The 27084-nt window shown below is 52.5% G+C and overlaps 2 protein-coding genes and 1 long non-coding RNA gene across 5 annotated transcripts in view; 1 reads left to right on the top strand and 2 right to left on the bottom strand.

Annotated features, from left to right (window-relative positions):
• The window catches only part of LOC115204756 (basic proline-rich protein-like), a 7764-nt gene extending 1970 nt beyond the window's left edge, over positions 1 to 5794 (top strand). The window contains exons 2-8 of the mRNA XM_029770465.1: positions 635 to 743; positions 2919 to 3099; positions 3756 to 3981; positions 4022 to 4321; positions 4534 to 4579; positions 5016 to 5367; positions 5406 to 5794. Of these exons, the coding sequence (XP_029626325.1) occupies positions 635 to 743; positions 2919 to 3099; positions 3756 to 3981; positions 4022 to 4321; positions 4534 to 4579; positions 5016 to 5367; positions 5406 to 5794 (1603 nt within the window). The remainder of the gene's footprint in view (positions 1 to 634; positions 744 to 2918; positions 3100 to 3755; positions 3982 to 4021; positions 4322 to 4533; positions 4580 to 5015; positions 5368 to 5405) is intronic.
• Positions 5795 to 19728: 13934 nt separating this feature from the next.
• Positions 19729 to 22104, bottom strand: LOC115203303 (uncharacterized). Its single transcript, XR_003880145.1, has 2 exons — positions 21796 to 22104; positions 19729 to 21445 (listed from the first exon to the last, which is right to left on the bottom strand). It is a non-coding gene; the product is annotated as an uncharacterized LOC115203303 (long non-coding RNA).
• Positions 22105 to 23193: 1089 nt separating this feature from the next.
• The window catches only part of LOC115203300 (alpha-ketoglutarate-dependent dioxygenase FTO), a 172915-nt gene continuing 169024 nt past the window's right edge, over positions 23194 to 27084 (bottom strand). For all 3 annotated transcript variants that reach the window (XM_029767874.1, XM_029767876.1, XM_029767877.1), the window contains 2 exons: positions 23848 to 23988; positions 23194 to 23220 (listed from right to left, as the gene is read on the bottom strand). In XM_029767874.1, the coding sequence (XP_029623734.1) occupies positions 23214 to 23220; positions 23848 to 23988 (148 nt within the window). In that variant the 3' untranslated portion in view covers positions 23194 to 23213. The remainder of the gene's footprint in view (positions 23221 to 23847; positions 23989 to 27084) is intronic.

Below are 27084 nucleotides of genomic sequence, written 5' to 3'. Positions count from 1 at the left end.
CGTCCCCCATCCACAGCCCCAACCCCACCACCACATCCCGTCCCCAACCCTCCCCAGGCCCTTCCGCAACACTCCCCAGCCCCGTGGCCCACCCAGTCCCAACCTTCCCAGCCCCGTTCCCAACCCTCCACAGCCCGTCCCACCCTCCACAGCCCCGTCCCCACCCTCCACAGCCCCGTCCCCACCCTCCCCAGCCCCGTCCCCACACTCCCAGCCTCGTCCCAACCTCCACAGCCCACGTCTCCACCCTCCACAGCCCCCGTCCCCACCCTCCACAGCCCCGTCCCCACCCTACACAGCCCGACCCCACCCTCCCCAGCCCCGTCCCCAACCTCCACAGCCCCGTCCCCACTAACCACAGCCCCATACCCACCCTCCACAGCCCCGTCCCCACACTCCCCAGCCCCGTCCCCAACCCTCCACAGCCCCGTCCCCACCCTCCACAGCTCCGTCCCCACCCTCCACAGGCCCCGTCCCAACCTCCACAGCCCCGTCCCCACCCTCCACAGCCCCGTCCCCACCCTCCACAGCCCCGTCCCCACCCACCACAGCCCGTCCCCACCCTCCCCAGCCCCATCCCCACCCTCCCCAGCCTCGTCCCCAACCTCCACAGCCCCGTCCCCACCCTCCACAGCCCCGTCCCCACCCTCCACAGCCCCATCCCCACCCACCACAGCCAGGTCCCCACCCTCCCCAGCCCCTTCCGCAACCTCCCCAGCCCCGTCCCCAACCTCCACAGCCCCGTCCCCACCCTCCACAGCCCCGTCCCCACCCTCCACAGCCCCGTCCCCCACCCTCCCAAGCCCCGTCCCCACCGTCCCCAGCCTCGTCCCCAACCTCCACAGCCCCGTCTCCACCCTCCACAGCCCCGTCCCCACCCTCCACAGCCCCGTCCCCACCCTACACAGCGCGTCCCCACCCTCCCCAGCCCCGTCCCCAACCTCCACAGCCCCGTCCCCACCCTCCACAGCCCCATCCCCACCCTCCACAGCCCCGTCCCCAACCTCCCAGCCCCGTCCCCAACCTCCACAGCCCCGTCCCAACCCTCCACAGCTCCGTCCCCACCCTCCACAGCCCCGTCCCCAACCTCCACAGCCCCGTCCCCACCCTCCACAGCCCCGTCCCCACCCTCCACAGCCCCGTCCCCACCCACCACAGCCCCGTCCCCACCCTCCCCAGCCCCTTCCGCAACCTCCCCAGCCCCATCCCCACCCTCCACAGCCCCGTCCCCAACCTCCACAGCCCCGTCCCCACCCTCCACAGCCCCGTCCCCACCCTCCACAGCCCCGTCCCCAACCTCCACAGCCCGTCCCCACCCTCCACAGCCCCGTCCCCACCCTCCACAGCCCTGTCCCCAATCTCCCCAGCCTCTTCCCCAACCTCCACAGCCCCGTCCCCACCCTCCACAGCCCTCGTCCCCACCCTCCACAGCCCCGTCCCAAATCTCCCCCGCCTCTTCCCCAACCTCCACAGCCTCGTCCCACCCTCCACAGCCCTGTCCCCACCCTCCACAGCCCCGTCCCCAACCTCCACAGCCCCGTCCCCACCCTCCACAGCCCCGTCCCCACCCTCCACAGCCCCGTCCCCAACCTCCCCAGCCCTGTCCCCAACCTCCACAGCCCCGTCCCCACCCTCCACAGCCCCGTCCCCACCCGTCCCCACCCTCCCCAGCCCCGTCCCCAACCTCCCCAGCCTCGTCCCCAACCTCCACAGCCCCGTCCCCACCCTCCCCAGCCCCGTCCCCCACCCTCCACAGCCCCGTCCCCAACCTCCACAGCCCAGTCCCCAACCTCCACAGCCCTGTCCCCACCCTCCACAGCCCGTCCCCACCCTCCACAGCCCCGTACCCACCCTCCAGAGCCCTGTCCCCAACCTCCAAAGCCCCGTCCCCACCCTCCACAGCCCCGTCCCCACCCTACACAGCCCCGTCCCACCCTCCACAGCCCCGTCCCCAACCTCCACAGCCCCGTCCCCACCCTCCACAGCCCCGTCCCCACCCTCCACAGCCCCGTCACCAACCTCCACAGCCCCGTCCCCACCCTCCACAGCCCCGTCCCCACCCCTCCCCAGCCCCTTCCCCAACCTCCACAGCCCCGTCCCCACCCTCCACAGCCTCTTCCCCACCCTCCACAGCCCGTCCAAAATCTCCCCCGCCTCTTCCCCAACCTCCACAGCCTCGTCCCCACCCTCCACAGCCCTGTCCCCACCCTCCACAGCCCCGTCCCCAACCTCCACAGCCCCGTCCCCAACCTCCACAGCCCCGTCCCCACCCTCCACAGCCCCGTCCCCACCCGTCCCCACCCTCCCCAGCCCCGTCCCCAACCTCCCCAGCCTCGTCCCCAACCTCCACAGCCCCCGTCCCCACCCTCCCCAGCCCCGTCCCCACCCTCCACAGCCCCGTCCCCAACCTCCACAGCCCAGTCCCCAACCTCCACAGCCCTGTCCCCACCCTCCACAGCCCGTCCCCACCCTCCACAGCCCCGTACCCACCCTCCAGAGCCCTGTCCCCAACCCCCAAAGCCCCGTCCCCACCCTCCACAGCCCCGTCCCCACCCTACACAGCCCCGTCCCCACCCTCCACAGCCCCGTCCCCAACCTCCACAGCCCCGTCCCCACCCTCCACAGCCCCGTCCCCACCCTCCACAGCCCCGTCACCAACCTCCACAGCCCCGTCCCCACCCTCCACAGCCCCGTCCCCACCCTCCCCAGCCCCTTCCCCAACCTCCACAGCCCCGTCCCCACCCTCACAGCCTCTTCCCCCACCCTCCACAGCCCGTCCAAAATCTCCCCCGCCTCTTCCCCAACCTCCACAGCCTCGTCCCCACCCTCCACAGCCCTGTCCCCACCCTCCACAGCCCCGTCCCCAACCTCCACAGCCCCGTCCCCACCCTCCACAGCCCCGTCCCCACCCTCCACAGCCCCGTCCCCACCATACACAGCCCGTCCCCACCCTCCCCAGCCCCGTCCCCAACCTCCGCAGCCCTGTCCCCACCCTCCACAGCCCCATCCCCACCCTCCACAGCCCCGTCGCCAACCTCCCCAGCCCCGTCCCCAACCTCCACAGCCCCGTCCCAACCCTCCACAGCCCCGTCCCCACCCGTCCCCACCCCCATCCCCAAACCTCCCCAGCCTCGTCCCCACCCTCCCCAGCCCCATCCCCACCCTCCACAGCCCCGTCCCCACCCTCCACAGCCCCGTCCCCAACCTCCACAACCCCGTCCCCACCCTCCACAGCCCGTCCCCATCCTCCCCAGCCCCGTCCCCACCCTCCACAGCCCCGTCCCCACCCTCCACAGCCCCGTCCCCACCCTCCCCAGCCCCTTCCCCAACCTCCACAGCCCCGTCCCCAACCTCCACAGCCCCGTCCCCACCCTCCCCAGCCCCGTCCCCACTCTCCACAGCCCCGTCCCCACCCTCCACAGCCCCGTCCCCACCCTCCACAGACCCGTCCCCACCCTCCACAGCCCCGTCCCCACCCTCCACAGCCCCGTCCCCAACCTCCACAGCCCCGTCCCCACACTCCACAGCCCTGTCCCCACCCTCCACAGCCCCGTCCCACCCTCCCCAGCCCCGTCCCCAACCTCCACAGCCCCGTCCCCACCCTCCACAGCCCTGTCCCCACCTCCACAGCCCCGTCCCCACCCTCCACAGCCCCGTCCCCAAACTCCACAGCCCAGTCCCCAACCTCCACAGCCCCGTCCCCACCCTCAACAGCCCCGTCCCCAACCTCCCCAGCCCGTCCCCAACCTCCACAGCCCCGTCCCCACCCGTCCCCACCCTCCCCAGCCCCGTCCCCAAACCTCCCCAGCCTCGTCCCCAACCTCCACAGCCCCTTCCCCACCCTCCCCAGCCCCGTCCCCACCCTCCACAGCCCCGTCCCCACCCTCCACAGCCCCGTCCCCAACCTCCACAGCCCCGTCCCCACCCTCCACAGCCCCGTCCCCATCCTCCCCAGCCCCGTCCCCAACCTCCACAGCCCCGTCCCCACCCTCCACAGCCCCGTCCCCACCCGTCCCCACCCTCCCCAGCCCCGTCCCCAACCTCCCCAGCCCCGTCCCCAACCTCCACAGCCCTGTCCCCACCCTCCCCAGCCCCGTCCCCACCCTCCACAGCCCCGTCCCCACCCTCCCCAGCCCCGTCCCCACCCTCCCCAGCCTCGTCCCCAACCTCCCCAGCCCCGTCCCCAACCTCCACAGCCCCGTCCCCACCCTCCACAGCCCCGTCCCCACCCTCCACAGCCCCGTCCCCACCCTCCCCAGCCCCGTCCCCACCCTCCCCAGCCTCGTCCCCAACCTCCACAGCCCCGTCTCCACCCTCCACAGCCCCGTCCCCAACCTCCACAGCCCCGTCCCCACCCTCCACAGCCCCGTCCCCACCCTCCACAGCCCCGTCCCCACCCTCCACAGCCCCGTCCCCACCCTCCCCAGCCCCTTCCCCAACCTCCACAGCCCCGTCCCCCAACCTCCACAGCCCCGTCCCCACCCTCCCCAGCCCCGTCCCCACTCTCCACAGCCCCGTCCCCACCCTCCACAGCCCCGTCCCCAAACTCCACAGCCCAGTCCCCAACCTCCACAGCCCCGTCCCCACCCTCCACAGCCCCGTCCCCACCCTCCACAGCCCCGTCCCCACCCTCCCCAGCCCCGTCCCCACTCTCCACAGCCCCGTCCCCACCCTCCACAGCCCCGTCCCCAAACTCCACAGCCCAGTCCCCAACCTCCACAGCCCCGTCCCCACCCTCCACAGCCCCGTCCCCACCCTCCACAGCCCCCGTCCCCACCCTCCACAGCCCCGTCCCCAACCTCCACAGCCCCGTCCCCACCCTCCACAGCCCCGTCCCCACCCTCCACAGCCCCGTCCCCACCCTCCACAGACCCATCCCCAACCTCCACAGCCCCGTCCCCACACTCCACAGCCCCGTCCCCACCCTCCACAGCCCCGTCCCCAACCTCCACAGCCCCGTCCCCACCCTCCCCAGCCCCGTCCCCACCCTCCACAGCCCCGTCCCCACCCGTCCCCACCCTCCCCAGCCCTGTCCCCAACCTCCCCAGCCTCGTCCCCAACCTCCACAGCCCCGTCCCCACCCTCCCCAGCCCCGTCCCCACCCTCCACAGCCCCGTCCCCACCCTCCACAGCCCCGTCCCCAACCTCCACAGCCCAGTCCCCAACCTCCACAGCCCCGTCCCCACCCTCCACAGCCCCGTCCCCACCCTCCACAGCCCCGTCCCCAACCTCCACAGCCCCGTCCCCACCCTCCACAGCCCCGTCCCCACCCTCCACAGCCCCGTCCCCACCCTCCCCAGCCCCGTCCCCAACCTCCACAGCCCCGTCCCCACCCTCCACAGCCCCGTCCCCAACCTCCACAGCCCCGTCCCCACCCTCCACAGCCCCGTCCCCACCCTCCACAGCCCGTCCCCACCCTCCACAGCCCCGTCCCCACCCTCCACAACCCCGTCCCCACCCTCCACAGCCCCGTCCCCACCCTCCCCAGCCCCTTCCCCAACCTCCACAGCCCCGTCCCCACCCTCCACAGCCCTGTCCCCAATCTCCCCAGCCTCTTCCCCAACCTCCACAGCCCCGTCCCCACCCTCCACAGCCTCGTCCCCACCCTCCACAGCCCCGTCCCCAATCTCCCCAGCCTCTTCCCCAACCTCCACAGCCTCGTCCCCACCCTCCACAGCCCTGTCCCCACCCTCCACAGCCCCGTCCCCAACCTCCACAGCCCCGTCCCCACCCTCCACAGCCCCGTCAGATTGGCCATGACCCCGGGGGAATTCCCCTCAACAGAGGTGGCTAAATTCTCTCCTTGGTCAACTCTACCATTCTCAGGGATCCCTCTGTCATCTGCAGATTAGCCTGCTACGCTAACATAGGCCTAGACCATATCTACACTCATTCAAATGAATCAGGACTTCTTCAATTCCTATTCCTACTAAAGCCTTATTCCTATCATTCTTATCCCAATCTCAATGCGGGGAGAAAATCTATTTCTATAGCTAATCATAATGGGAACAATTCTATGTCTGCATGTTATTTCTTCCTTTCTCTTCTTTCATTTTATACTTTTCTCTTCTCTTTTTTTTGTTGGAAGAGAGGAACTGGCGGCAGTCCATCCGGAAGCTCAGAGGTCATTGTCCCAGGGGGTCTCTGGGAATGCAAACACACTACCATTGCTGGCAGGCTGCTCCACTTGCTCTCTCTCTCTCTCTCTCTCTCTCTCTCTCTCTCTCTCTCTCTCTCTCTCTCTCTCTCTCTCTCTCTCTCTCTCTCGCTCTCTCTCTCCCTCGCTCTCTCCCTCGCTCTCTCCCTCGCTCTCTCCCACTTACAGAGTTCAGACAGAAGCCAAAACATTTGTTACGGACTCATTTGGTTTCCTGGTACAGAGTAGTGTCTGGAGAAATGTCCAGCGCTGAAAAGCTAATGTGAGAACATGAGTTGAAACATTCACTGAGTCAAAGGAAACATTCAAGTCTTTTTCTCAATAACAGAAACAAGAAATATGTTTTAACTTCTGGGGAATTGGAGGGAAAGATATATAAGACAATAATGTTAGAATAATGTGAGGTAAACATATCAGGCCCTTGTTTATCCCCGATACTAAAATGTTAAGTTCAATTATTGTTTTCCAGCCATGTGGACAGTACAGGTGACACACACACACACACACACACACACACACACACACACACACACACACACACACACACACACACACACACACACACACACACACACACACACACAAACTCACACAGAGCTAGCCATTGACCATTTATTTATGAAGTCTAAGCTCAGTGCCAGCAAGGTAACCACTCTGAAACAACTTAAAGTGCTTAAATCTACACTGAATATTTCATCCCCAAACTTTATCTCTTTGAGTCCCTTTCAAGACCAAAAGACAGGAAGGAAGGGAGGGAGGGAGACAGAGAGAGGGATGGAGAGGGAGGACACTGCAGGTGTAAACTGGTGGGGCTGGGAAATAAAGAGGGAGAGAAAAGAAGGGAGAGAGGAAGGAGAGGGAGAGAAAGAGAGGGTGCAGCTCACAGGCCTACACAAGGTCAGAGCAAGGAGGAAGGAGAAGGTTAGTATTCACTCTTCACTCTCTGTCTCCCTCTCATCCCCCTCTCCCACCCCCCTCTCCCTCTCCCAGCACAACAGCCTCTGAACCTCTTTCTTTCATGTGAGGAAAAAAAAGCTTGGGAAAAAAAGGGCTTGGAAAGCAAAACGTTGTTGGGCACAGATTTGACAACATGCAGGGAATCTTTACTTCCTTGAAAGAACTCTGTTAAGAACTCCATGGTATAGAGAGAAACCCCAATCCCCCACCCCCTTCCAGATCCCTGTGAATGTGGGAATGCCTAATATATGATGGGCATCTCTTTCCTTCCCTCCCTGCCCCCCTCTCTCATTTTGATCTGTTTATCCCTGTCCTGTGTCTATCTGAGAGAAGAGAGGAGAAGAGGAGAGAAGAGAGAAGAGAGGAGAAGAGAAGAGGGGAGGAGAGGAGAGAAGAGAAGAGAGGAGAAGAAGGGAGGCAGGCAGGTGGCAGTGAGCTGCTGAGGTATTGAGGGATATGAAATATTTACCAAAGCAGTAATGATTCCCTAGACAGAGGAAGAAGAGGAGGAGTAGGGAAAGAAGAAGAGAGGAGAGTGAGAGCTGCCCATCTTCTCTGTGAGGAAGGAATGAAGATGATTGAAGTCGATCCCAGTCTTAAGCACTTTCCCTGTTCTCTGAAGAATAATACAGTCAATCACATATTATGGGCAATAATATTTCAATATCTCAAAGTCCAGATGGCATCTGATTTTCAGTGATGGTAAATAGTGACAAGTTAAGTTGTGGGGACATGAAAGTTTGAAACAAATACTTGAAAAATGTTGGACACACAAGAGGATGCACACACACACACACACACACACACACACACACACACACACACACACACACACAGCAAACAGGGTGTAATATAATAATCCTCTGTGTTTGAGGAGACTTCAAGGATAGGGAGGCCACCCCATGCCGAGGCTTTTAATGTGTGTGTGTGTGTGTGTGTATGTGCGTGTGGTGTGTGTGTGTGTGTGTGTGTGTGTGTGTGTGTGTGTGTGTGTGTGTGTGTGTGTGTGTGTGTGTGTGTGTGTGTGTGTGTGTGTGTGTCCCACTGTTTGCCTTTGAGCAGACAGGGCTGTGCTACACTCTTAGGACAGTGTGATCCGGACGTGAGTAAAAGGCCTATTAGGGAGGGAGACAGAGGAGAGGAAGGAAGCTTTACTACCATGCTGCTCTTCTGTTTTCACAACCCTCACACAACTACCAGGAGACTGGGGCTAACAAAACAACAGAGGACTGGTCCCTCCCTGGGTTGAGGAAGGTATCTCAGTCAGACCTCTCTCGTAGGGCTGGCAGGGGGTAGTTGTAGGATGTGTCCACTGTGAGAGCCCAGCATACGTGGGGACCAAGAGTGGGGCAAACAACCATGAGCCTATAGAGTCTTAGTATGCTTAACACACACCTTGACTTAAACCTCCACATTATATTTGACCTCCACAGACTCCGTATGGGAGGCATAGAGGTGGGCCAAAACAAAACTGCAAGGGTAGGATAAACACATACTGACCTACACCAATCAGAATAGGAGCAAGGGTCAGCCCCTACGGCCAGAAGCTACACTTCCTGATCAGCAGGCCTGACACACTGGACATCTGACCTTCGACCCCATATCTCACCTGGGTCCCAGAGTCCCTGCTCTCCTACTCTCTGGGGTCAGGGCTGTTTCCAGTGTCAAAGGTCAGAGATGACACAGCACTCCTGTGTTTGTCTGGGGGTGTGGGGCGAGGCAAGTGCTGTACATCAGCGGAATCTTGTTCCACAGGAAGTCAATTGTGTGTGTGTGTGTGTGTGTGTGTGTGTGTGTGTGTGTGTGTGTGTGTGTGTGTGTGTGTGTGTGTGTGTGTGTGTGTGTGTGTGTGTGAGTGAGTGCGTGCGTGTGTGCGTGCGTGCGGCCTGTGGTGTGGTGTGGGTTATGTGGTCTTGTTTTTTCAAGACATAGATTTTCCTTCCTTCACATGCATCATCAATATTAATATGAACATTCCTTTAGGCCTATGTAGATACTGCTAAACTGGAATGGAGGGGGGAGAAAAAAGATTGAGCGGATTTTAAAATAAATGCATCAAGGCCAAACCAAACGAGCCCATCAGTATGATCCATAATGGATCAGAATGACAGAGTATGGAGTCTGTGCTGCTCCTGGTGTGTGTGTGTGTGTGTGTGTGTGTGTGTGTGTGGTTGCCTGCTGACAAATGACCAGACACAACCTTTACAGCTGACCTACACAGAAAAAAACAGCCCACAAAAAAAAATACGGAAAAAATCCATGCAGCCAAAGTAAAAGCGCCTCTCGTCTGATGAGTGATGTTAAACAACAACTGGACTACCAGGCAATTAACATGATTAGAGTGCAGTGTATTGTAGACTTTAGTGTTCCCCCTTCCCTCCCTCTCCACCTACTCCAGTCTGTACACTCACACACACACACACACACACACACACACACACACACACACACACACACACACACACACACACACACACACACACACACACACACACACACACACACACACACACACACACACATCGGCCCAGTGCTCATTATCATACATGCTTTAACAGGCCGGCGAGGCTGCTGGGCCCTGTCAATGCTCTCCACTTTATTTATTAGTAAACAGAAACAGATGGGGAGGAGGAGGTGGTATTGACTAACCAAAGCCTTTTAAACAGGAATCAATGACAGGGGTGGAGCACTGAGAAGGGCATTAACTCTGTAATATGGGGTTATGAAATGACTGGGTTGTTTAACCACTAGTGGGCTGTGTGGCTCAGTGGAGTAGTGACTGGATAGAAGGCTAACATGACTATTGGCTACATGGCCCCTGTCTTTTGTTTTGACTGCATGGGGGAGTGGGGGGGTGGGGTGCGACACGCGAGCCAGCAGTCGCTGACAACAGATTTATAAGCGGAGGCATTGCAGGATTGATCCCATTGATTAGTGGTTCTATTTTAGTGGCAGAAAAGCATTATCGGGGAGATGGCTTATGGGGCTGTTGTTGGAGGGAGGTTTGATCGGGAGCCGTGGCAGTCGTGTGCTGGTGACAGGGTTGGGTCCTGTACCGTGGACAGCCCCCCTGTGGACTGACACACCACACCTCTCTATACTTCAACAGTCTCTAGCTGTGAGTGAAAGGGGGAGACGCTTTGTAACTGTGTGTGGTTACTGTGTCTGATACATCATCCAGGACATAGGACTTCCAGGAAGAGTAGGGTCCACATATCAACAAGATATACTGTCCCCTCTCATATCATTACTGATGATTTACAGCATTACATCACTGAGGGGCCAGGAGAGCAGACAGAGTTAACAGACATATTAGTAGTAGATACAGAGTGATACATGAAGGTAGGAGGCACAGAGAGAGGTGAAAAGTGGGTAGAGAAAGAGAGAGAGTGAAAGAGAGAAAGAGAGAGAGAGAAAGAGAGAGAAACATAGGGGGAGAGAAAGAGAGAGAGAGAAAGAGAGAGAGTGATAGAAAGAGGGAGAGAGAAAGAGAGAAAGAGAGATACCTAAGTAAAATGCAGGGGGTGCTGTGTGGCTCAGTTGGTAGAGCATGGTGTTTGCAACGCCAGGGTTGTGGGTTCGATTCCCACGGGGGACCAGTACGGGAAAAACATTTATGAAATGTATGCATTCACTACTGTAAGTTGCTCTGGATAAGAGCGTCTACTAAAATGTAAACGAAAGACATACAGTCAAAAGTTTGGACACACCTACTCATTCAAGGGATTTTTATTTTTACTATTTTCTACATTGTAGAATAATAGTGAAGACATCAAAACTATGAAATAACAGATATGGAATCATGTAGTAACCAAAAAAGTGTTAAACATATGTTATATTTGAGATTCTTCAAAGTAGCCACCCTTTGCCTTGATGACAGCTTTGCCACTCTTAGTATTCTCTCAACCAGCTTCATGAGGTAGTCACCTGGAATGCATTTCAATTAACAGGTGTGCCTTATTAAAAGTTAATTTGTGGAATTTCTTTACTTCTTAATGTATTTGAGCCAATCAGTTGTGTTGTGACAAGGTAGGGGTGGTATACAGAAGATAGCCCTATTTGGTAAAAGACCAAGTTCATATTATGGCAAGAACAGCTCAAATAAGCAAAGAGAAAGGACAGTTACTTTAAGTCAATCCGGAACATTTCAAGAACTTTGAAAGTTTCTTCCAGTGCAGTTGCAAAAACCATGAAGCGCTATGATAAAACTGGCTCTCACGAGGACCACCACAGGAATGGAAGACCCAGAGTTACCTCTGCTGGAAAGGATACATTCATTAGAGTTACCAGCCTCAGATTGCAGCCCTAGATAAATGCTTCACAGAGTTCAAGTAACAGACACATCTCAACATCAACTGTTTAGAGGAGACTGCATGAATCAGGCCTTCATGGTCGAATTGCTGCAAAGAAACGACTACTAAAGGACACCAATAAGAAGAAGAGACTTGCTTGGGCCAAGCAATGGACACGAACAATGGACATTAAACAGGTGGAAATCTGTCCTTTGGTCTGATTAATCCAAATTTGAGATTTTTGGTTCCAACCGCCGAGTCTTTGTGAGACGCAGAATAGGTGAATGGATGATCTCTGCATGTGTGGTTCCCACCGTGAAGCATTAAGGAGGAGGTGTGATGGTGTTGGGGTGCTTTGCTGATGACACTGTCAGTGATTTATTTAGAATTCAAGGCACATTTAACCAGCATGGATACCACAGCATTCTGCAGCGATACACCATCCCATCTGGTTTGAGCATAGTGGGACTATCATTTGTTTTTTGACAGGACAATGACCCAATACACCTCCAGGCTGTGTAAGGGCTATTTGACCAAGAAGGAGCTGTCTCAGCCTCCAGTCTCAGCCTCCAGTATTTATGCTGCAGTAGTTTATGTGCCGGGGGGCTAGGGTCAGTCTGTTTCATCTGGAGTATTCTCTTGTCTTATCCGGTGTCCTGTGTGAATTTAAATATGCTCTCTCTAATTCTCTCTTTCTCTCTTTCTTTCTTTCTCTCGGAGGACCTGAGCCCTAGGACCATGCCTCGGGACTACCTGGCATGATGACTCCTTGCTGTCCCCAGTCCACCTGGCCATGCTGCTGCTCCAGTTTCAACTGTTCTGCCTGTGGCTACGGAACCCTGACCTGTTCACCGGACGTGCTTGTTGCACCCTCGACAACTACAATGATTGTTATTATTTGACCATGCTGGTCATTTATGAACATTTTAACATCTTGACCATGTTCTGTTATAATATCCAGCCGGCACAGCCAGAAGAGGACTGGCCACCCCTCATAGCCTGGTTCCTCTCTAGGTTTCTTCCTAGGTTTTTGGCCTTTCTATGGAGTTTTTCCTAGGGAGTTTTTCCTAGCCACCGTGCCTCTTTCACATGCATTGCTTGCTGTTTGGGGTTTTAGGCTGGGTTTCTGTACAGCACTTTGAGATTTCAGCTGATATACGAAGGGCTATATAAATAAATTTGATTTGATTTTGATGATGGAGTGTGTGTGTGTGTGTCTCCAGGAGGATAATAGTGTGTGTTTCTCCAGGAGGAACATTGTGTGTGTCTCTCCAGGAGGATCATTGTGTGCCTCTCCAGGAGGATCATTGAGCGTGCGTCTCCAGGAGGATCATTGTGTGTGTGTCTCCAGGAGGATCATTGTGTGTTTCCAGGAGGATAATTGAGTGTGTCTCTCCAGGAGGATCATTGTGTGTTTCTCCAGGAGGATCATTGTGTGTGTTTTTCCAGGAGGATCCTTGTGTGTCTCTCTAGGAGGATCATTGTGTGTCTCTCTAGGAGGATCATTGTGTGTGTGTGTGTGTGTCTCAAGGAGGATCATCGTGTGTGTCTCTCCAGGAGGATCATTGTGTGTGTGTTTCCAGGAGGATCATTGTGTTTCTCTAGGAGGAACTGTGCTAAGCTATGCTGCTGTCAGAGGTCATCTCCATCATCTATATTAATGAGCTTTATCATTAGACAGCTCTGTGCCGTAATCCAATATGGGACGACACACACACACATGCACACACACATACACATACAACCCCTACTGCCCAGCACAGGGACTGAGCCTCAGTGAGCCCAGGCCTTAAACCACCCACTGGAAGGCAATTAAGAGTTTAACCTGGATGCAGCCTGGAGAATCCAGAGAGAGACTCCTCAGTCTCCAGTCAAATAGAGCAGGACACAGCAGAAAGAGATAGTTGCAGGAGAGATGGAGAGGTTGTGGAGAGAGGAAGAAAGAGAGAGGAAGAGAGATGGACACGGAGAGAGAGAAAAGGAGAGAGACAAAGAGAGATGGAGAGGGTGTGGAGAGAGGAAGAAAGAGAGAGAGAGAGAGAGAGAGAGGGAGAGAGAGGGAGAGAGGGAGAGAGACAGACACGAGAGAGAGAAAAGGAGAGAGAGACAGAGAGAGAGATGGAGCGATATTCGACAGAGAAAGAGAGCAGAATCAACAAGGATGGGAAAAGAGCCAGAAGAAGAGGTTGAGCGAGTTGGAGCGAGGGAGCGGGGTAGAGAGATAGAGATAGGTAGAGAGAGATAGAGATAGATAGAGAGAGAGCAGCAGCACTAGGCTAAGCTCAGTGCAGTCAGAGTACACAGCATCGCCTGGCTGAGAGAAAGGTCATCCCCTCATCCTCTCCAAGGACTTCCTTAAATAAAGTCTCCTATCCTGCACTTTCCTGAGCAAACAACCTCCTCCGTTCTTTATTAACTAAATATGAGCCACTCTGACCGGGGGACAAAAATTCAATATTTTCCCCACCAAATATTTAAACCAAGCAAATAAACAGATAAATAAATAGACCTCCCCTGCCGACGGAGGAGGACGGCCAGCCCTCTGGATGTAATTTGACGGCCCAGTTATTTGGAGGGCCAGAGCCCACAGCTACTCATTTGAGGACCTGTCAATCAAAGCAAGAGCGAAAAGCGACGCCGGTGTTGTCGCCTTAGAGGTGTGTATGAAAGGTGTGTGTGTGTTTTTGTGCGTGTTGTCACACACACACACACACACACACACACACACACACACACACACACCCTTCTTCAAGGTTGGAGCAGATAAGGTGAGCGTCTCTCTTTATGAATACATCACACCATCCCCCCTCCTCTCCTCCCTCTCTACTCTCCTCCTCTCATCCCCCCTCCTCTCCTCCCTCTCTCCTCTCCTCCCCTCCTCCTCTCCTCTCCTCCTCTCATCCCCCCCTCCTCTCCTCCCTCTCTCCTCTCATCCCCCTCTCTGGGCCACCTATCAAAACATCTTAATGCTGGCCTAATAGCCGGAGCCTTCATCGCGTTGTGTTCGCTGTCCAGGAGATGCATTAAACATGATGACCGTGAGAGAGAAGAGAGGTGCAGCGGCAGAAAGAGTGACTTGTCTTGGCTAATTCCACCTGGCTGATTAAGTTTTAAACGTCAGGTCCGTCCTCTCTGGGGAGACTCACAACACTTTTAGCTTCTTTTTTCTCATCTAAAAAGAGGATGAGAATTGCTTGGCTAAGGCTGTTTTCTCTCTCTCTCTGGCCAGCCCGTCAGGCAGGCACGGAGGAAGAGGCCAGTGACATCAAACAGGCATATTAGATGAGATATATACTGAACAAAAATATAAACCCAACATGCAACAACATTCAAAGTTTTTAATGAGTTGCAGTTCATATAAGAAAATAAGTCAATTGAAATAAATTCATTAGGCCCTAATCTATGAATTTCACATGACTGGGCAGGGATGTAGCCATGGGTGGGCCTTGGAGGGAATAGGCCCACCCACTTGGCAGCCAGGCCCTGCCAATCAGAATGAGTTTTTCCCCACAAAAGGGCTTTATTACAGACACAAATACCCCCCTCAGACAATCCCGCAGGCGAAGAAGCCAGATATGGAGGTCCTCTGCTGGCATGGTAACATGTGGTCTGTGGTTGTGAGGCCTGTTGTATGTACTGACAAATTCTCTAAAACGACGTTGGAGGCAGCTTAGGGTAGAGAAATGAACATTTAATTATCTGGCAACAGCTCTGGTGGACATTCCTCCAGTCAGCATGCCAACTGCACGCTCCCTCAAAACTTGAGACATCCGTGGCATTGTGTTGTGTGACAAAACCGCACATTTGAAAGTGGCCTTTAATTGTCCCCAGCACAAGGTGCACCTGTGTAATGATCATGCTGATTAATCCACCTGTCAAGTGGATGGATTATCTTGGCAAATGAGAAATGCTCACTAACAGGGATGTAAACAAATTTGTGCACAAAATTTGAGAGAAATAAGCTTTTTGTTTGTGCATATGGAAAATGTCAGGGATTTTTAATTTCAGCTCAAGAAACATGGGACCAAAACTTTACATGTTGCATTTATATTTTTGTTCAGTGTAGATGATGACTCAATTATGCCTGGCTTCTCATTGCTGTGCTATCTTGGCATAAGTAAATAGAGCCATTCTAATCCCACTAATATGGATGGCAGAGTGCTAACTAGGCTAACACTGCAATCTAGGCTAACACCGCTAACTAAGCTAACACCGCTAACTAGGCTAACACCGCTAACGAGGTTAACGCCGCTAACTACCGTAAATTCCGGACTATAAGCCGCAACTTTTTTCCCAGGCTTTGAACCTCGCAGCTTAAACAATGATGCGGCTAATATATGGATTTTTCCCGCTTTCAATTTTTTTCTCTCCAAAAAAACATTCTGTGACGTGCTCAGTTTTTTGGCGGCATGAAGCTTTCGGGTTTCGGCCGAACGGGTTAAGGTCAAACAACTTTTTTGTTTACTGTTTAGATTAAATCAAGCGCTCTCAAACTTCCCATCATTCTGATTACGGTAGTCATTTTGTCACCCTCATCATGGCAAAGACACGGAGAAATGCATATGATGCAGCTTTCAAGTTGAAGGCGATTGATCTGGCTGTTGGAAAAGGAAATAGAGCTGCTGCACGGGAGCTTGGTCTTAATGAGTCGATGATAAGACGTTGGAAACAGCAGCGTGAGGAATTGACTCAGTGCAAAAAGACAACTAAAGCTTACTGCAAATTTTTTATTTTTTGTTACAAGCCGTGTTTCGTTAAAGCCTATTTATTTTTGTTACAAGTCGTGTTTCGTTAAAGCCTATTTATTTTTGTTACAAGCCGTGTTTCGTTAAAGCCTATTTATTTTTGTTACAAGCCGTGTTTCGTTAAAGCCTGTGTAAAGTTCATTTGTTTCAATGTACCGGTAGGCACCTGCGGTTTATAGACATGTGCGGCTTATTTATGTTCAAAATATATATATTTTTTAAATTCAGTGGGTGCGGCTTATATTCAGGTGCGCTTAATAGTCCGGAAATTACGGTAGACTAACACCGCTAACTAGGCTAACACCACTAACTAGGTTAACAACGCTAACTAGGCTAACACCGCTAACTAGGCTAACACCGCTAACTAGACTAACACCGCTAACTAGGTTAACACCTCTAACTAGGTTAACACCTCTAACTAGGCTAACACCGCTAACTAGGTTAACGCCGATAAGGAAGTGAGACAGAAATAAGCACAAATGCTACAAACCAACTCAAGGGAATCGGGCTCAAAAAGAAGCTGTGAATCTGAATGAGAGAGGAGAGGGAAGTAGTGGAGGTCTCTCTGCCCCTCAGACAGGCAGAGCCAAGAGGAAAAGCTTGTCAAGCTGAAGACTAAGAGTGGTGACCAGAGTGATGGAAATGGTAATGTTTTGGAGCAGCAGGCCTCTGGAGCTAAGGGCTGGTCCAGGGCTGGACATGTCCACTGAAGACCTAGCCGGGGAGTTGAGGAAAAAGTGGGTCAGAGGACTTCAGAGCCACTAGTGAAGATCAAGGCTGGAGAGAGAGAGAGGCCCTGTAGGACAGACAGGCTGGTGACCAGAGCCAGGCCACAGCAGTGTCCCACAAACATCATATATGCTACATATATGCCCCCCCCCCCCCCCCCCCCCCCCCCACACACACACACACACACCTTGCCCCCTGGAACTCATTAAAGCCAATAAGCTCTTGCTATCAACAACAACACTTAACTTAGACTCCCACAAACAGTGCTACCACATTCATCCTAATACTTACTGAACTGAGTGCTTGTGAAACTGTTAGAAGCCATACAGACCCACACACAGACGATGTGAAGTCTAGGGGATGGTTTGTTTTACTTTGAAAAGAGGCTTTGGAATTCAGCAACCCATCTGACCTGGTTGGGTCTTGCAAGGATGGTAACACTGCTGGGGGTGGAAGAGAGACGTGTGTGTGTGTGTGTGTATAGAGGGCCTATCTGCTAATGAGCTGGTAGACAGAGCTTATGGTTTTGACTGGCCCTCTCATTCCGTTAGCAGAGAAACAGGACCTGTATTATGTGCTGATCATGTGGAGGCTCGAGGCTCCCCTGTTTCTCTACCTGCCTCAGTAGTCTAATGCTTCTGGGCCTAGCATGGGAGCATGGAGGGGCTGCTCTGGGGAGCTATTGTCACAGACTATAACCCACTCATCAGTCAAGTCAGGAGAGGAGAGGAGAGGGTGAATGGATAAGGCAGACGATGAAACACAAACAAAAGTCAGTGAAGATGTTGAAATATCTTCTCCATGAGGAAAAAGGATTGATGGAGATGAAAACAAAGCATGAGCTGTTTTGTACATGAACGTACTGGGAAGAGAGATCATTTATTGCATTGGAAATCACTGCGAATTTAGCATGACAAATTTACCACTGCAATTTTTAAGGCCATGATTTTGGTACAAATAAAGCATTACATTTTACAGTATGTCATCAATTAGCTAGAATAGGTCAATAAGTCAATGTTGTGTCGTCGTGTTGACTGGTGCTGGTCTCTGTCATTGATAAATGATCATGGGCCAGCCCACTGATGACAGAGACCTCTGAGTAGTGATATCATCTACCCCTGACTGCTCCTACTATTACTACTGCCTAGGGCCACCAACCAGCATACAGACCATGTGCACGCACACACAAACACTCACTTCCAAACCCCCCTTTCACCCAGTCCCTGACCACCCACCCACCCACCCACCCACCCACACACACACACGTGAAAGGGATATGACCCCAAACCGATACTTTCCACAACACACACCTGGTTATTTTGTCTTCCCTGACACCTTATTGTTGGCTTAATTGAGGCTGGGTTGGTCTGTTGCCTGCTGACCTGGCCAGAACAATGCATACCTGTGCCTCCCCTCTAGCACAATGTCTCTTCAAGTGGGGCCGTTTCCCAGCAGCCCTGGGGCCCCGCCAGGCAGGGGGACAGTATATACCCAGCTAGGCCCATCCATCACTCAGTCACTCAGCCACTACAGGAAGTAGTTAACATGGCCAACCTATGGGGCTGTTGGACAGGGGAAAACACACAGAACAATGGCCATACTTCATCATCATCAAACCCCACGAACATCAATCAATCAGTCTGCTGTGTTTGCTCAACTAATTCAGCCGGTTCACTCTTGGATCAGGGAGGGAGGGAGGGGGTGAGAGAGAGAGAGATAGAGACAGAGAGAGGATGATTATGTTAGTGTTTTGTTCTTCTACATCGAGTCATTGTTAGATCCCACTGTGGTGGGTATCACTATACATGGGTGGTAACCTCAGTACTATACTACATGGAGCTAGCTGTATCTAGGCCAGGGTTAAGGGTTGAGAGTGTGCATGGCCTTAGGTAGTTGGGTAGAGCCAGGTAGAGCAGTGAGACAGGTCTCCATGGTTGTAACTTAGCTACAGTAGGCTCTTCCCTCAGCTTGGCTGGGCTTGTGGCTTCAACTGACTGTGTAAACCCAGCAGGCCCTTCCTGGCGGGAGAGGCCTATAAACCTGCATATGGGTGTATTATTATTTTATGAGTAATTATTCAGTTAAAAAGGCCTTTCTACACACCGGTAGTGTGAAAGAGCAGCCCTTACATTTAGCTATAGAGACAACCAGTTCCAATTATAACTACCCTTCAAAATATGAACTTTTATTGACTGTGTTCATTACTAAATGAAATAAATACACAGAAGAAATACTCTTCTCGTTTAATGTCTAAGAAATATACAGTCACGTACAGTACATCATAATAGAGAGAGCAAGCTAGAGTAGGAGAGACACAATGGCCCGTCTATCTGCCTTACAGAGACATGGCTAGGGCTGGGACCTGGCAGAGTAAGTCGATGGACAGAGTGGCCTGAAACCCAGGGGTTAGTTGTGCTGCAGACACACTTGGGCTAATTTGTTTGCCAGTGAAATAGGCTAAAGAGGCCAGTAAATAACAGGACTTTGTACAGATGGCTGCCAGGGCATCCCATCTATCTGGCAGAGAGAGAGAGAGGCCAGGCGGTGACAGGGCATGCAGGCCAGAGAACTGTAACTCACACTCACCTGACAAATGAGTCTCAATTCACTGCTCAAATACACTCCAGAAAAAGGTAAAACACATTTAGATAGCCGAATCACACAGCCTGGTAAATGGAATGTGTACATGTGTAAATGTGCATGCACGCATAATAGCACAGGCACACACACAAATACACACACGGACACACGCACGCACAGACACGTGGCGAGGCCAAAGTGGGATACAGTGCGATGATGAACATGATGCAGGAGCCTTGGACACAACAGAGAGCACCACACAGAGAGCAGAGGGTCATAAAACACTGCCTTGGTTTATTTACTGCCTTCCTAAAGCTTCAGACAGACAAGCTGAGCTGTGAAACACAGAGCACATAGTTGTTCAACTCAACAATACAGCCAGTATACAATCTCAACCTCAGTCAACATACAAAAAGATTAAGCAAGAGAACAACATTTTGGCAACCGTTAACATTTGAAATTGGAAAAACTTCCAGAAGTAAAAAACAATTTTTAGAAGTGCATTTTTAACACTATATATCAGTTGTACTTCCTGTTGATATAGATAGATATATAAAGAAATTGGTAACACTTCCGTTGAACTGAACACCATGATCTCTTCATAACCCTTCATAAAAATGTCCTGACCATGTTATAAAGCTTCATACCACGAGCTATAACTTGTCAACACATGCCATAAAGCTTCAGTTATGACAATGACACAAGCTATGAAGCGTTATGACATGTTTACAACATTGTTATAAAGGTATTATGGTGGCTAGTTCAAATAAAGCAGGGCTGCCCAACTGGTGGCCGACGGGGGGGGTTTATTTGGTCCCCAAGTTTTCTAAGCAAAAAAATAATAAAATGAGAATAACTTATATAATACCCAAGTATTCCCACGCATAATAGAGAGACAATTAATCTTGTACAAATGTAACCAAGGGTTGAAATGATTTCGTTTTAGTCAAATATTATATCTGTTTGGGCTTCTTGGGGTCAATTTACAGTCTACAAATACTTGTATTTCATCCCGAGGCTGAATCTAGTTGATGATCCCTGAAAAGTGTTACCAAGAAATAAAAAAGAAGGCTGCTCTGCTTGGCTTTGACAACAATCCCATTTCCACCCATAGCTTCTCTTTCCTGGCTGGTTTTGTCAGAAGCCGTGGATCTGAGTTTCTGGCCTGCAGCGCTACAGGGAAAGTGGTGCTCTACACGCTTTAAGACTAATTAAAAGCCATTGAAAAGCTGCAATTATGAAGAGAGAGTGGCAGTTGGGATGGGGATCCTTCTATCAGCCACACATTATAGTAGCTGTCTGCCTGGGCTGCCTTTCAGCCCTAAATAAACTGTCTGCCTGGGCTGCCTTTCAGTCCTACAGTAGCTGTCTGCCTGGGCAGCCATTCAGCCCTACATAAACTGTCTGCCTGGGCTGCCTTTCAGTCCTACAGTAGCTGTCTGCCTGGGCAGCCATTCAGCCCTACATAAACTGTCTGCCTGGGCTGCCTTTCAGTCCTACAGTAGCTGTCTGCCTGGGCTGCCTTTCGCCCTACATAAACTGTCTGCCTGGGCTGCCTTTCAGTCCTACAGTAGCTGTCTGCCTGGGCTGCCTTTCAGTCATACAGTAGCTGTCTGCCTGGGCTGCCTTTCAGACCTACAGTAGCTGTCTGCCTGGGCTGCCTGTCAGTCCTACAGTAGCTGTCTGCCTGGGCTGCCTTTCAGACCTACAGTAGCTGTCTGCATGGGCTGCCTTTTAGCCCTTCATAAACTGTCTGCCTGGGCTGCCTGTCAGTCCTACAGTAGCTGTCTGCCTGGGCTGCCTTTCAGTCCTAAAGTAGCTGTCTGCCTGGGCTGCCTTTCAGTCCTACAGTAGCTGTCTGCCTGGGCTGCCTTTCAGACCTACAGTAGCTGTCTGCATGGGCTGCCTTTCAGTCCTACAGTAGCGGTCTGCCTGGGCTGCCTTTCAGTCCTACAGTAGCGGTCTGCCTGGGCTGCCTTTCAGTCCTACAGTAGCTGTCTGCCTGGGCTGCCTTTCAGACCTACAGTAGCTGTCTGCCTGGGCTGCCTTTCAGACCTACAGTAGCTGTCTGCCTGGGCTGCCTTTCAGACCTACAGTAGCTGTCTGCCTGGGCTGCCTTTCAGACCTACAGTAGCTGTCTGCCTGGGCTGCCTTTCAGACCTACAGTAGCTGTCTGCCTGGGCTGAATTTCAGTCCTACAGTAGCTGTCTGCCTGGGCTGCCTTTCAGACCTACAGTAGCTGTCTGCCTGGGCTGCCTTTCAGACCTACAGTAGCTGTCTGCCTGGGCTGCCTTTCAGCCCTTCATAAACTGTCTGCCTGGGCTGCCTTTCAGACCTACAGTAGCTGTCTGCCTGGGCTGCCTTTCAGACCTACAGTAGCTGTCTGCCTGGGCTGCCTTTCAGACCTACAGTAGCTGTCTGCCTGGGCTGCCTTTCAGCCCTACAGTAGCTGTCTGCCTGGGCTGCCTTTCAGACATACAGTAGCTGTCTGCCTGGGCTGCCTTTCAGACCTACAGTAGCTGTCTGCCTGGGCTGCCTTTCAGACCTACAGTAGCTGTCTGCCTGGGCTGCCTTTCAGCCCTACAGTAGCTGTCTGCCTGGGCTGCCTTTCAGACATACAGTAGCTGTCTGCCTGGGCTGCCTTTCAGACATACAGAGCAGACCAGAGACAGGCCTGCAGACAGAGGCCTGCCTACTAGAACCTAGAGGCCTACTAGACTCTGATGTCCTTTCCTCTCTAACACAAACATCTCCCAGCCCTGCTACAGGCCCTATCCCTATCATACTGCTTCACACATATACAATATCACATACTGTAAATACTGCAGTGACACACACACACACACACACACACACACACACACACACACACACACACACACACACACACACACACACACACACACTCAGTCACATCTTAGTAACACAAAGTCATGCCCTGTGAGATTCTGAACAAGAAAGTTGTGAAATACAGGAAGTGAATGGACATTAGGATACAACAGTATAATTAGAACAACATTGAATTAGAAACAGAAAGTATAAATGTACAACATATATAGGATTTTAATTTGATCACCCTGTTGTTGCAGGAAATGTCCTGCACTGCAGGAAATGCAAACTTGTAGTGTATTCAAGGTTTAAAAGGATTTCTGAAGTTTGTAATTTCCACTTGAAAATGTCAGACTTGATTTGCCCTAAGTAAAAATGTATCAACTCCTACAAAAATGTCCATTAATTATAATCCACCCAATAATTCACATTTCCTGTTGCTGCAGGATAATTTTCCTGCTGTAAAAAACTGGTCAAATTAAGATCCTACATCTGTATGACTATTTGTCATATCCATACACAAAGCTGGTTAACTGTAGAAAAGAAACAGAACATTCATTGAAATAATACATTCCTACACATTCAGTTTTAATTCTGCAGGTTATCCACATTACCATTGTGAGACTAGTTCCAATATCAGCTATAGCATGTTAGCAAAACACTACTCAGGGTTCCATCCTCATGTTGCAGCCATGTTGGGTCCATCCAAGCAAAGCTAGATGAGACTGGTTTGGGCGGGGTGGGGCGAGGTACAGGGTTAGGTGGGGTTCAGGGTGGGGAAGTGTACCCCCAGTGGAGGACGTTGACACCATCAGGAGTTGGTAGGTCCTGTTCTCCTCCTCTGTCCTCACGATAGAGGCTGTTCAGATGACGGGGTGACTCTCTCGCTCTCTTTCTCCTTCTCTTTTCTTTGTGTCCCATCCATCACATCCTGACAGGGGGAAAGAAAACACAAGCCCAGTCATTCCTCCATCCCTCTATTCACAGCCCATCCAGTCACTCACTCCGTCTGTATGACACCAAGTCATTGAGATGTCAGAGTGCAGGCAGGGCCGGAACACGGCCACACACTGTAATTAACACACAGACTGAAGGAGCCAAAGTCTGCATTCCAAATGGCACCCTATTACCCTTATAGTGGGCTACTCTGGACCAGGGCCCATAGGTATCGGGGCAAATGGAGTGCGCTACATGGGGAATAGGATGTAATTTGGGAAACATCTAATGAGCCAAGCAGAGAGCCATGGTGGCTATGAAAAGGCCAGTGTACTGCAGAGTAATGTCTGCTGAGTTTAAATGCCAACAGGATGGGATAATTCAACTGTATTTATGACTAAGGAAGAGAACGGCTGACCAGAGAGGCAGCAGTTACAGAAAAGAGGGTGGTGGCAACACCACGTAGGTCTATGAAGGAGATGGTTAAGTATTGTTGTATGGTGACAGGACAATCAAGGAGCTACAGGGAGGTATGCAGACTCATATAAGTGAGTTATTTAAGTGTGTGTTTATGTGTTTCTATCTGTGTGCCTGTTTCCGCTTATGTGTGTCTGCGACCGACCTCCAGAGGAGTGACTCCACCCTGTTGATGATGTCAGCCAGGTCAAAGGGCAGAGGCATGCTGGGGTCGTCGTCGGCCCAAAACGGCCGGTCCACGGGGGCCTCTTCTGGGGGCAGGGTCTGGGCCAGGCTGGAATGGCACCTGGAGGGACAGACAGGGACAGGAAATAACAGGACAGGTCAGACACTCCTCTGGACATAAATCACCTCCTATACAGACGCCACCATCATTACACATTGTTACACAGAAGCAATGTAAATCAACAGTGATGGTTCACTGTATAACAAAGCAAATGAGATCTGTATCTGACTGATAGTGAGTTTGAGCAGATCACACAATAACGGGAGGTAATTGTTGGGTGAGTGTGGAGTGTTTTCTGTAAACACACAGGGAGGACCAATGTGCGTTTGACCAGGAGGCAATAGGCTTGTGTTTCCTCTCCTGTTCTCTTTATGACTCCCAATTAGACTGGTCCCTATTAGACCCTGCAGGGTGTAGGGCTGTGTGTGTGTGTGTGTGTGTGTGTGTGTGTGTGTGTGTGTGTGTGTGTGTGTCTGGGGTAGGTATGTGATCTGTTTGAGAGGTGATGAGTCAGGAATGTTTTGTATGCAGCCCTACATGGGTGTGTGATCTGTGTGTGTTGTGGTTTAAACCATCAATATGATGACAAAGCAACAATATCCTCATAGTCCAGTGATTAATAGTAGTAGTAGTCTCTATGGGGGTGCCACAGGGTTCAATTCTTGGGCCAAGTCTTTTCTCTGTATACATCAATGATGTCGCTTTTGCTGCTGGTGAGTCTCTGATCCACCTCTACGACACCATTCTGTATACTTCTGGCCCTTCTTTGGACACTGTGTTAACAACCCTCCAGACGAGCTTCAATGCCATACAACTCTCTTTCCGTAGCCTCCAACTGCTCTTAAACACTAGTAAAACTAAATGCATTCAACCGATCGCTGCCCGCACCTGCCCGCCCATCCAGCATCACTACTCTGGACGGTTCTTACTTAGAATATGTGGACAACTACAAATACCTAGGTGTCTGGTTAGACTGTAAACTCTCCTTCCAGACTCACATCAAACATCTCCAATCTAAAGTTAAATCTAGAATTGGCTTCCTATTTCGCAACAAAGCATCCTTCACTCATGCTGCCAAACATACTCTCGTAAAACTGACCATCCTACCGATCCTCGACTTCGGCGATGTCATTTACAAAATAGCCTCCAAAACCCTACTCAATAAATTGGATGCAGTCTATCACAGTGCCATCCGTTTTGTCACCAAAGCCCCATATACTACCCACCACTGCGACCTGTATGCTCTCGTTGGCTGGCCCTCGCTTCATACTCGTCGCCAAACCCACTGGCTCCAGGTCATCTACAAGACCCTGCTAGGTAAAGTCCCCCTTTATCTCCGCTCACTGGTCACCATAGCAGCACCCACCTGTAGCACGTGCTCCAGCAGGTATATCTCACTGGTCACCCCCAAAGCCAATTCCTCCTTTGGCCGTCTCTCCTTCCAGTTCTCCGCTGCCAATGACTGGAACGAACTACAAAAATCTCTGAAACTGGAAACACTTATCTCCCTCACTAGCTTTAAGCACCAGCTGTCAGAGCAGCTCACAGATCACTGCACCTGTACATAGCCCATCTATAATTTAGCCCAAACAACTACCTCTTCCCCTACTTTATTAATTTATTTATTTTGCTCCTTTGCACCCCATTATTTCTATTTTGCACTTTCTTCCACTACAAATCTACCATTCCAGTGTTTTACTTGCTATATTGTATTTACTTTGCCACCATGGCCTTTTTGCCTTTACCTCCCTTATCTCACCTCATTTGCTCACATTGTATATAGACTTATTTTTCTACTGTATTATTGACTGTATGTTTGTTTTACTCCATGTGTAACTCTGTGTTGTTGTATGTGTCGAACTGCTTTGCTTTATCTTGGCCAGGTCGCAATTGTAAATGAGAACTTGTTCTCAACTTGCCTACCTGGTTAAATAAAGGTGAAATAAAAATAAAACATTAATGCTCCAGTCATTTCCACACCGCCAGATGGTTTCTCTGGAAAGCCCTCTCCTTTCATCCAGTCACAACAAGAGAGACAGATAGAGAAACAACCCTCTGATGTTAATACATGGTGTTTCTACAGTACTCTACTTTATATGATTCATGGATTATGACTTCTACTGTTTCCACCACCTAGTCTGTTGGATCAAAATGATACCGAAGCATCACGGTATGAGACGTCTCAGTAGGAATCAGTATTGTATTTACACAGGTGACTTAGTGGCAGTCTGGACTGTCAATGTAAATCTGTCTTCCATAGTGACAGATGAGGCTGACCCCTGACCTGGAAGTGAAGGAGGGGATGGGCGGGAGGGGCCAGTGGTGGTGGGGGGTTGTGGTCACAGTGTGTGTGTGTGTGTGTGTCACAGTTACTCCTTACTTCACTATCTCCTCCTCCTTCTGAAAAAGAAGCTGGTTGGTGTCCGACTCCCTGACACCCTGCCTCCCCCATCCCTACCCCAGGCAGCCTGCTCCCCGCCTCCCCCATACCTACCCCAGGCACCCTGCTCCCCCTGCCTCCCCCATCCCTACCCCAGGCACCCTGCTCCCCCTGCCTCCCCCATACCTACCCCAGGCACCCTAGTCCCCCTACCTCCCCCATCCCTACCCCAGGCATCCTACTCCCCCTGCCTCCCCTATCCCTACCCCAGGCAACCTGCTCCCCCTACCTCCCCCATCCCTACCCCAGGCAACCTGCTCCCCCTACCTCCCCCATCCCTACCCCAGGCATCCTACTCCCCCTGCCTCCCCCATCCCTACCCCAGGCAACCTGCTCCCCCTACCTCCCCCATCCCTACCCCAGGCAACCTACTCCCCCTGACTCCCCCATCCCTACCCCAGGCAACCTGCTCCCCCTGCCTCCCCCATCCCTACCCCAGGCATCCTGCTTCCCCTGCCTCCCCCATCCCTACCCCAGGCATCCTGCTTCCCCTGCCTCCCCACCCCCCTACAGGCTCTATGGTCCCTAACAGGGATGTGACGGGGAGGTCGTTAATGTGGCCAGGGAACAGGCAGTCCAGGCTGTCCCTGCCTCAATTGGCCGTTCTATATTTCAACCAAGGGCCACTTAATGCTGGAGTAGTTGTTCAGCTAAGTGGTACCATTCAGCTGTGGTCTAACCCTCTGATAGGTAGTGCATTACACCAAGAGGATGGT

Source organism: Salmo trutta, chromosome 12 (genome assembly GCF_901001165.1).
Source record: "Salmo trutta chromosome 12, fSalTru1.1, whole genome shotgun sequence".
NCBI lineage: Eukaryota > Metazoa > Chordata > Actinopteri > Salmoniformes > Salmonidae > Salmo > Salmo trutta.
This window is presented reverse-complemented; position numbering and strand designations above follow the sequence as displayed.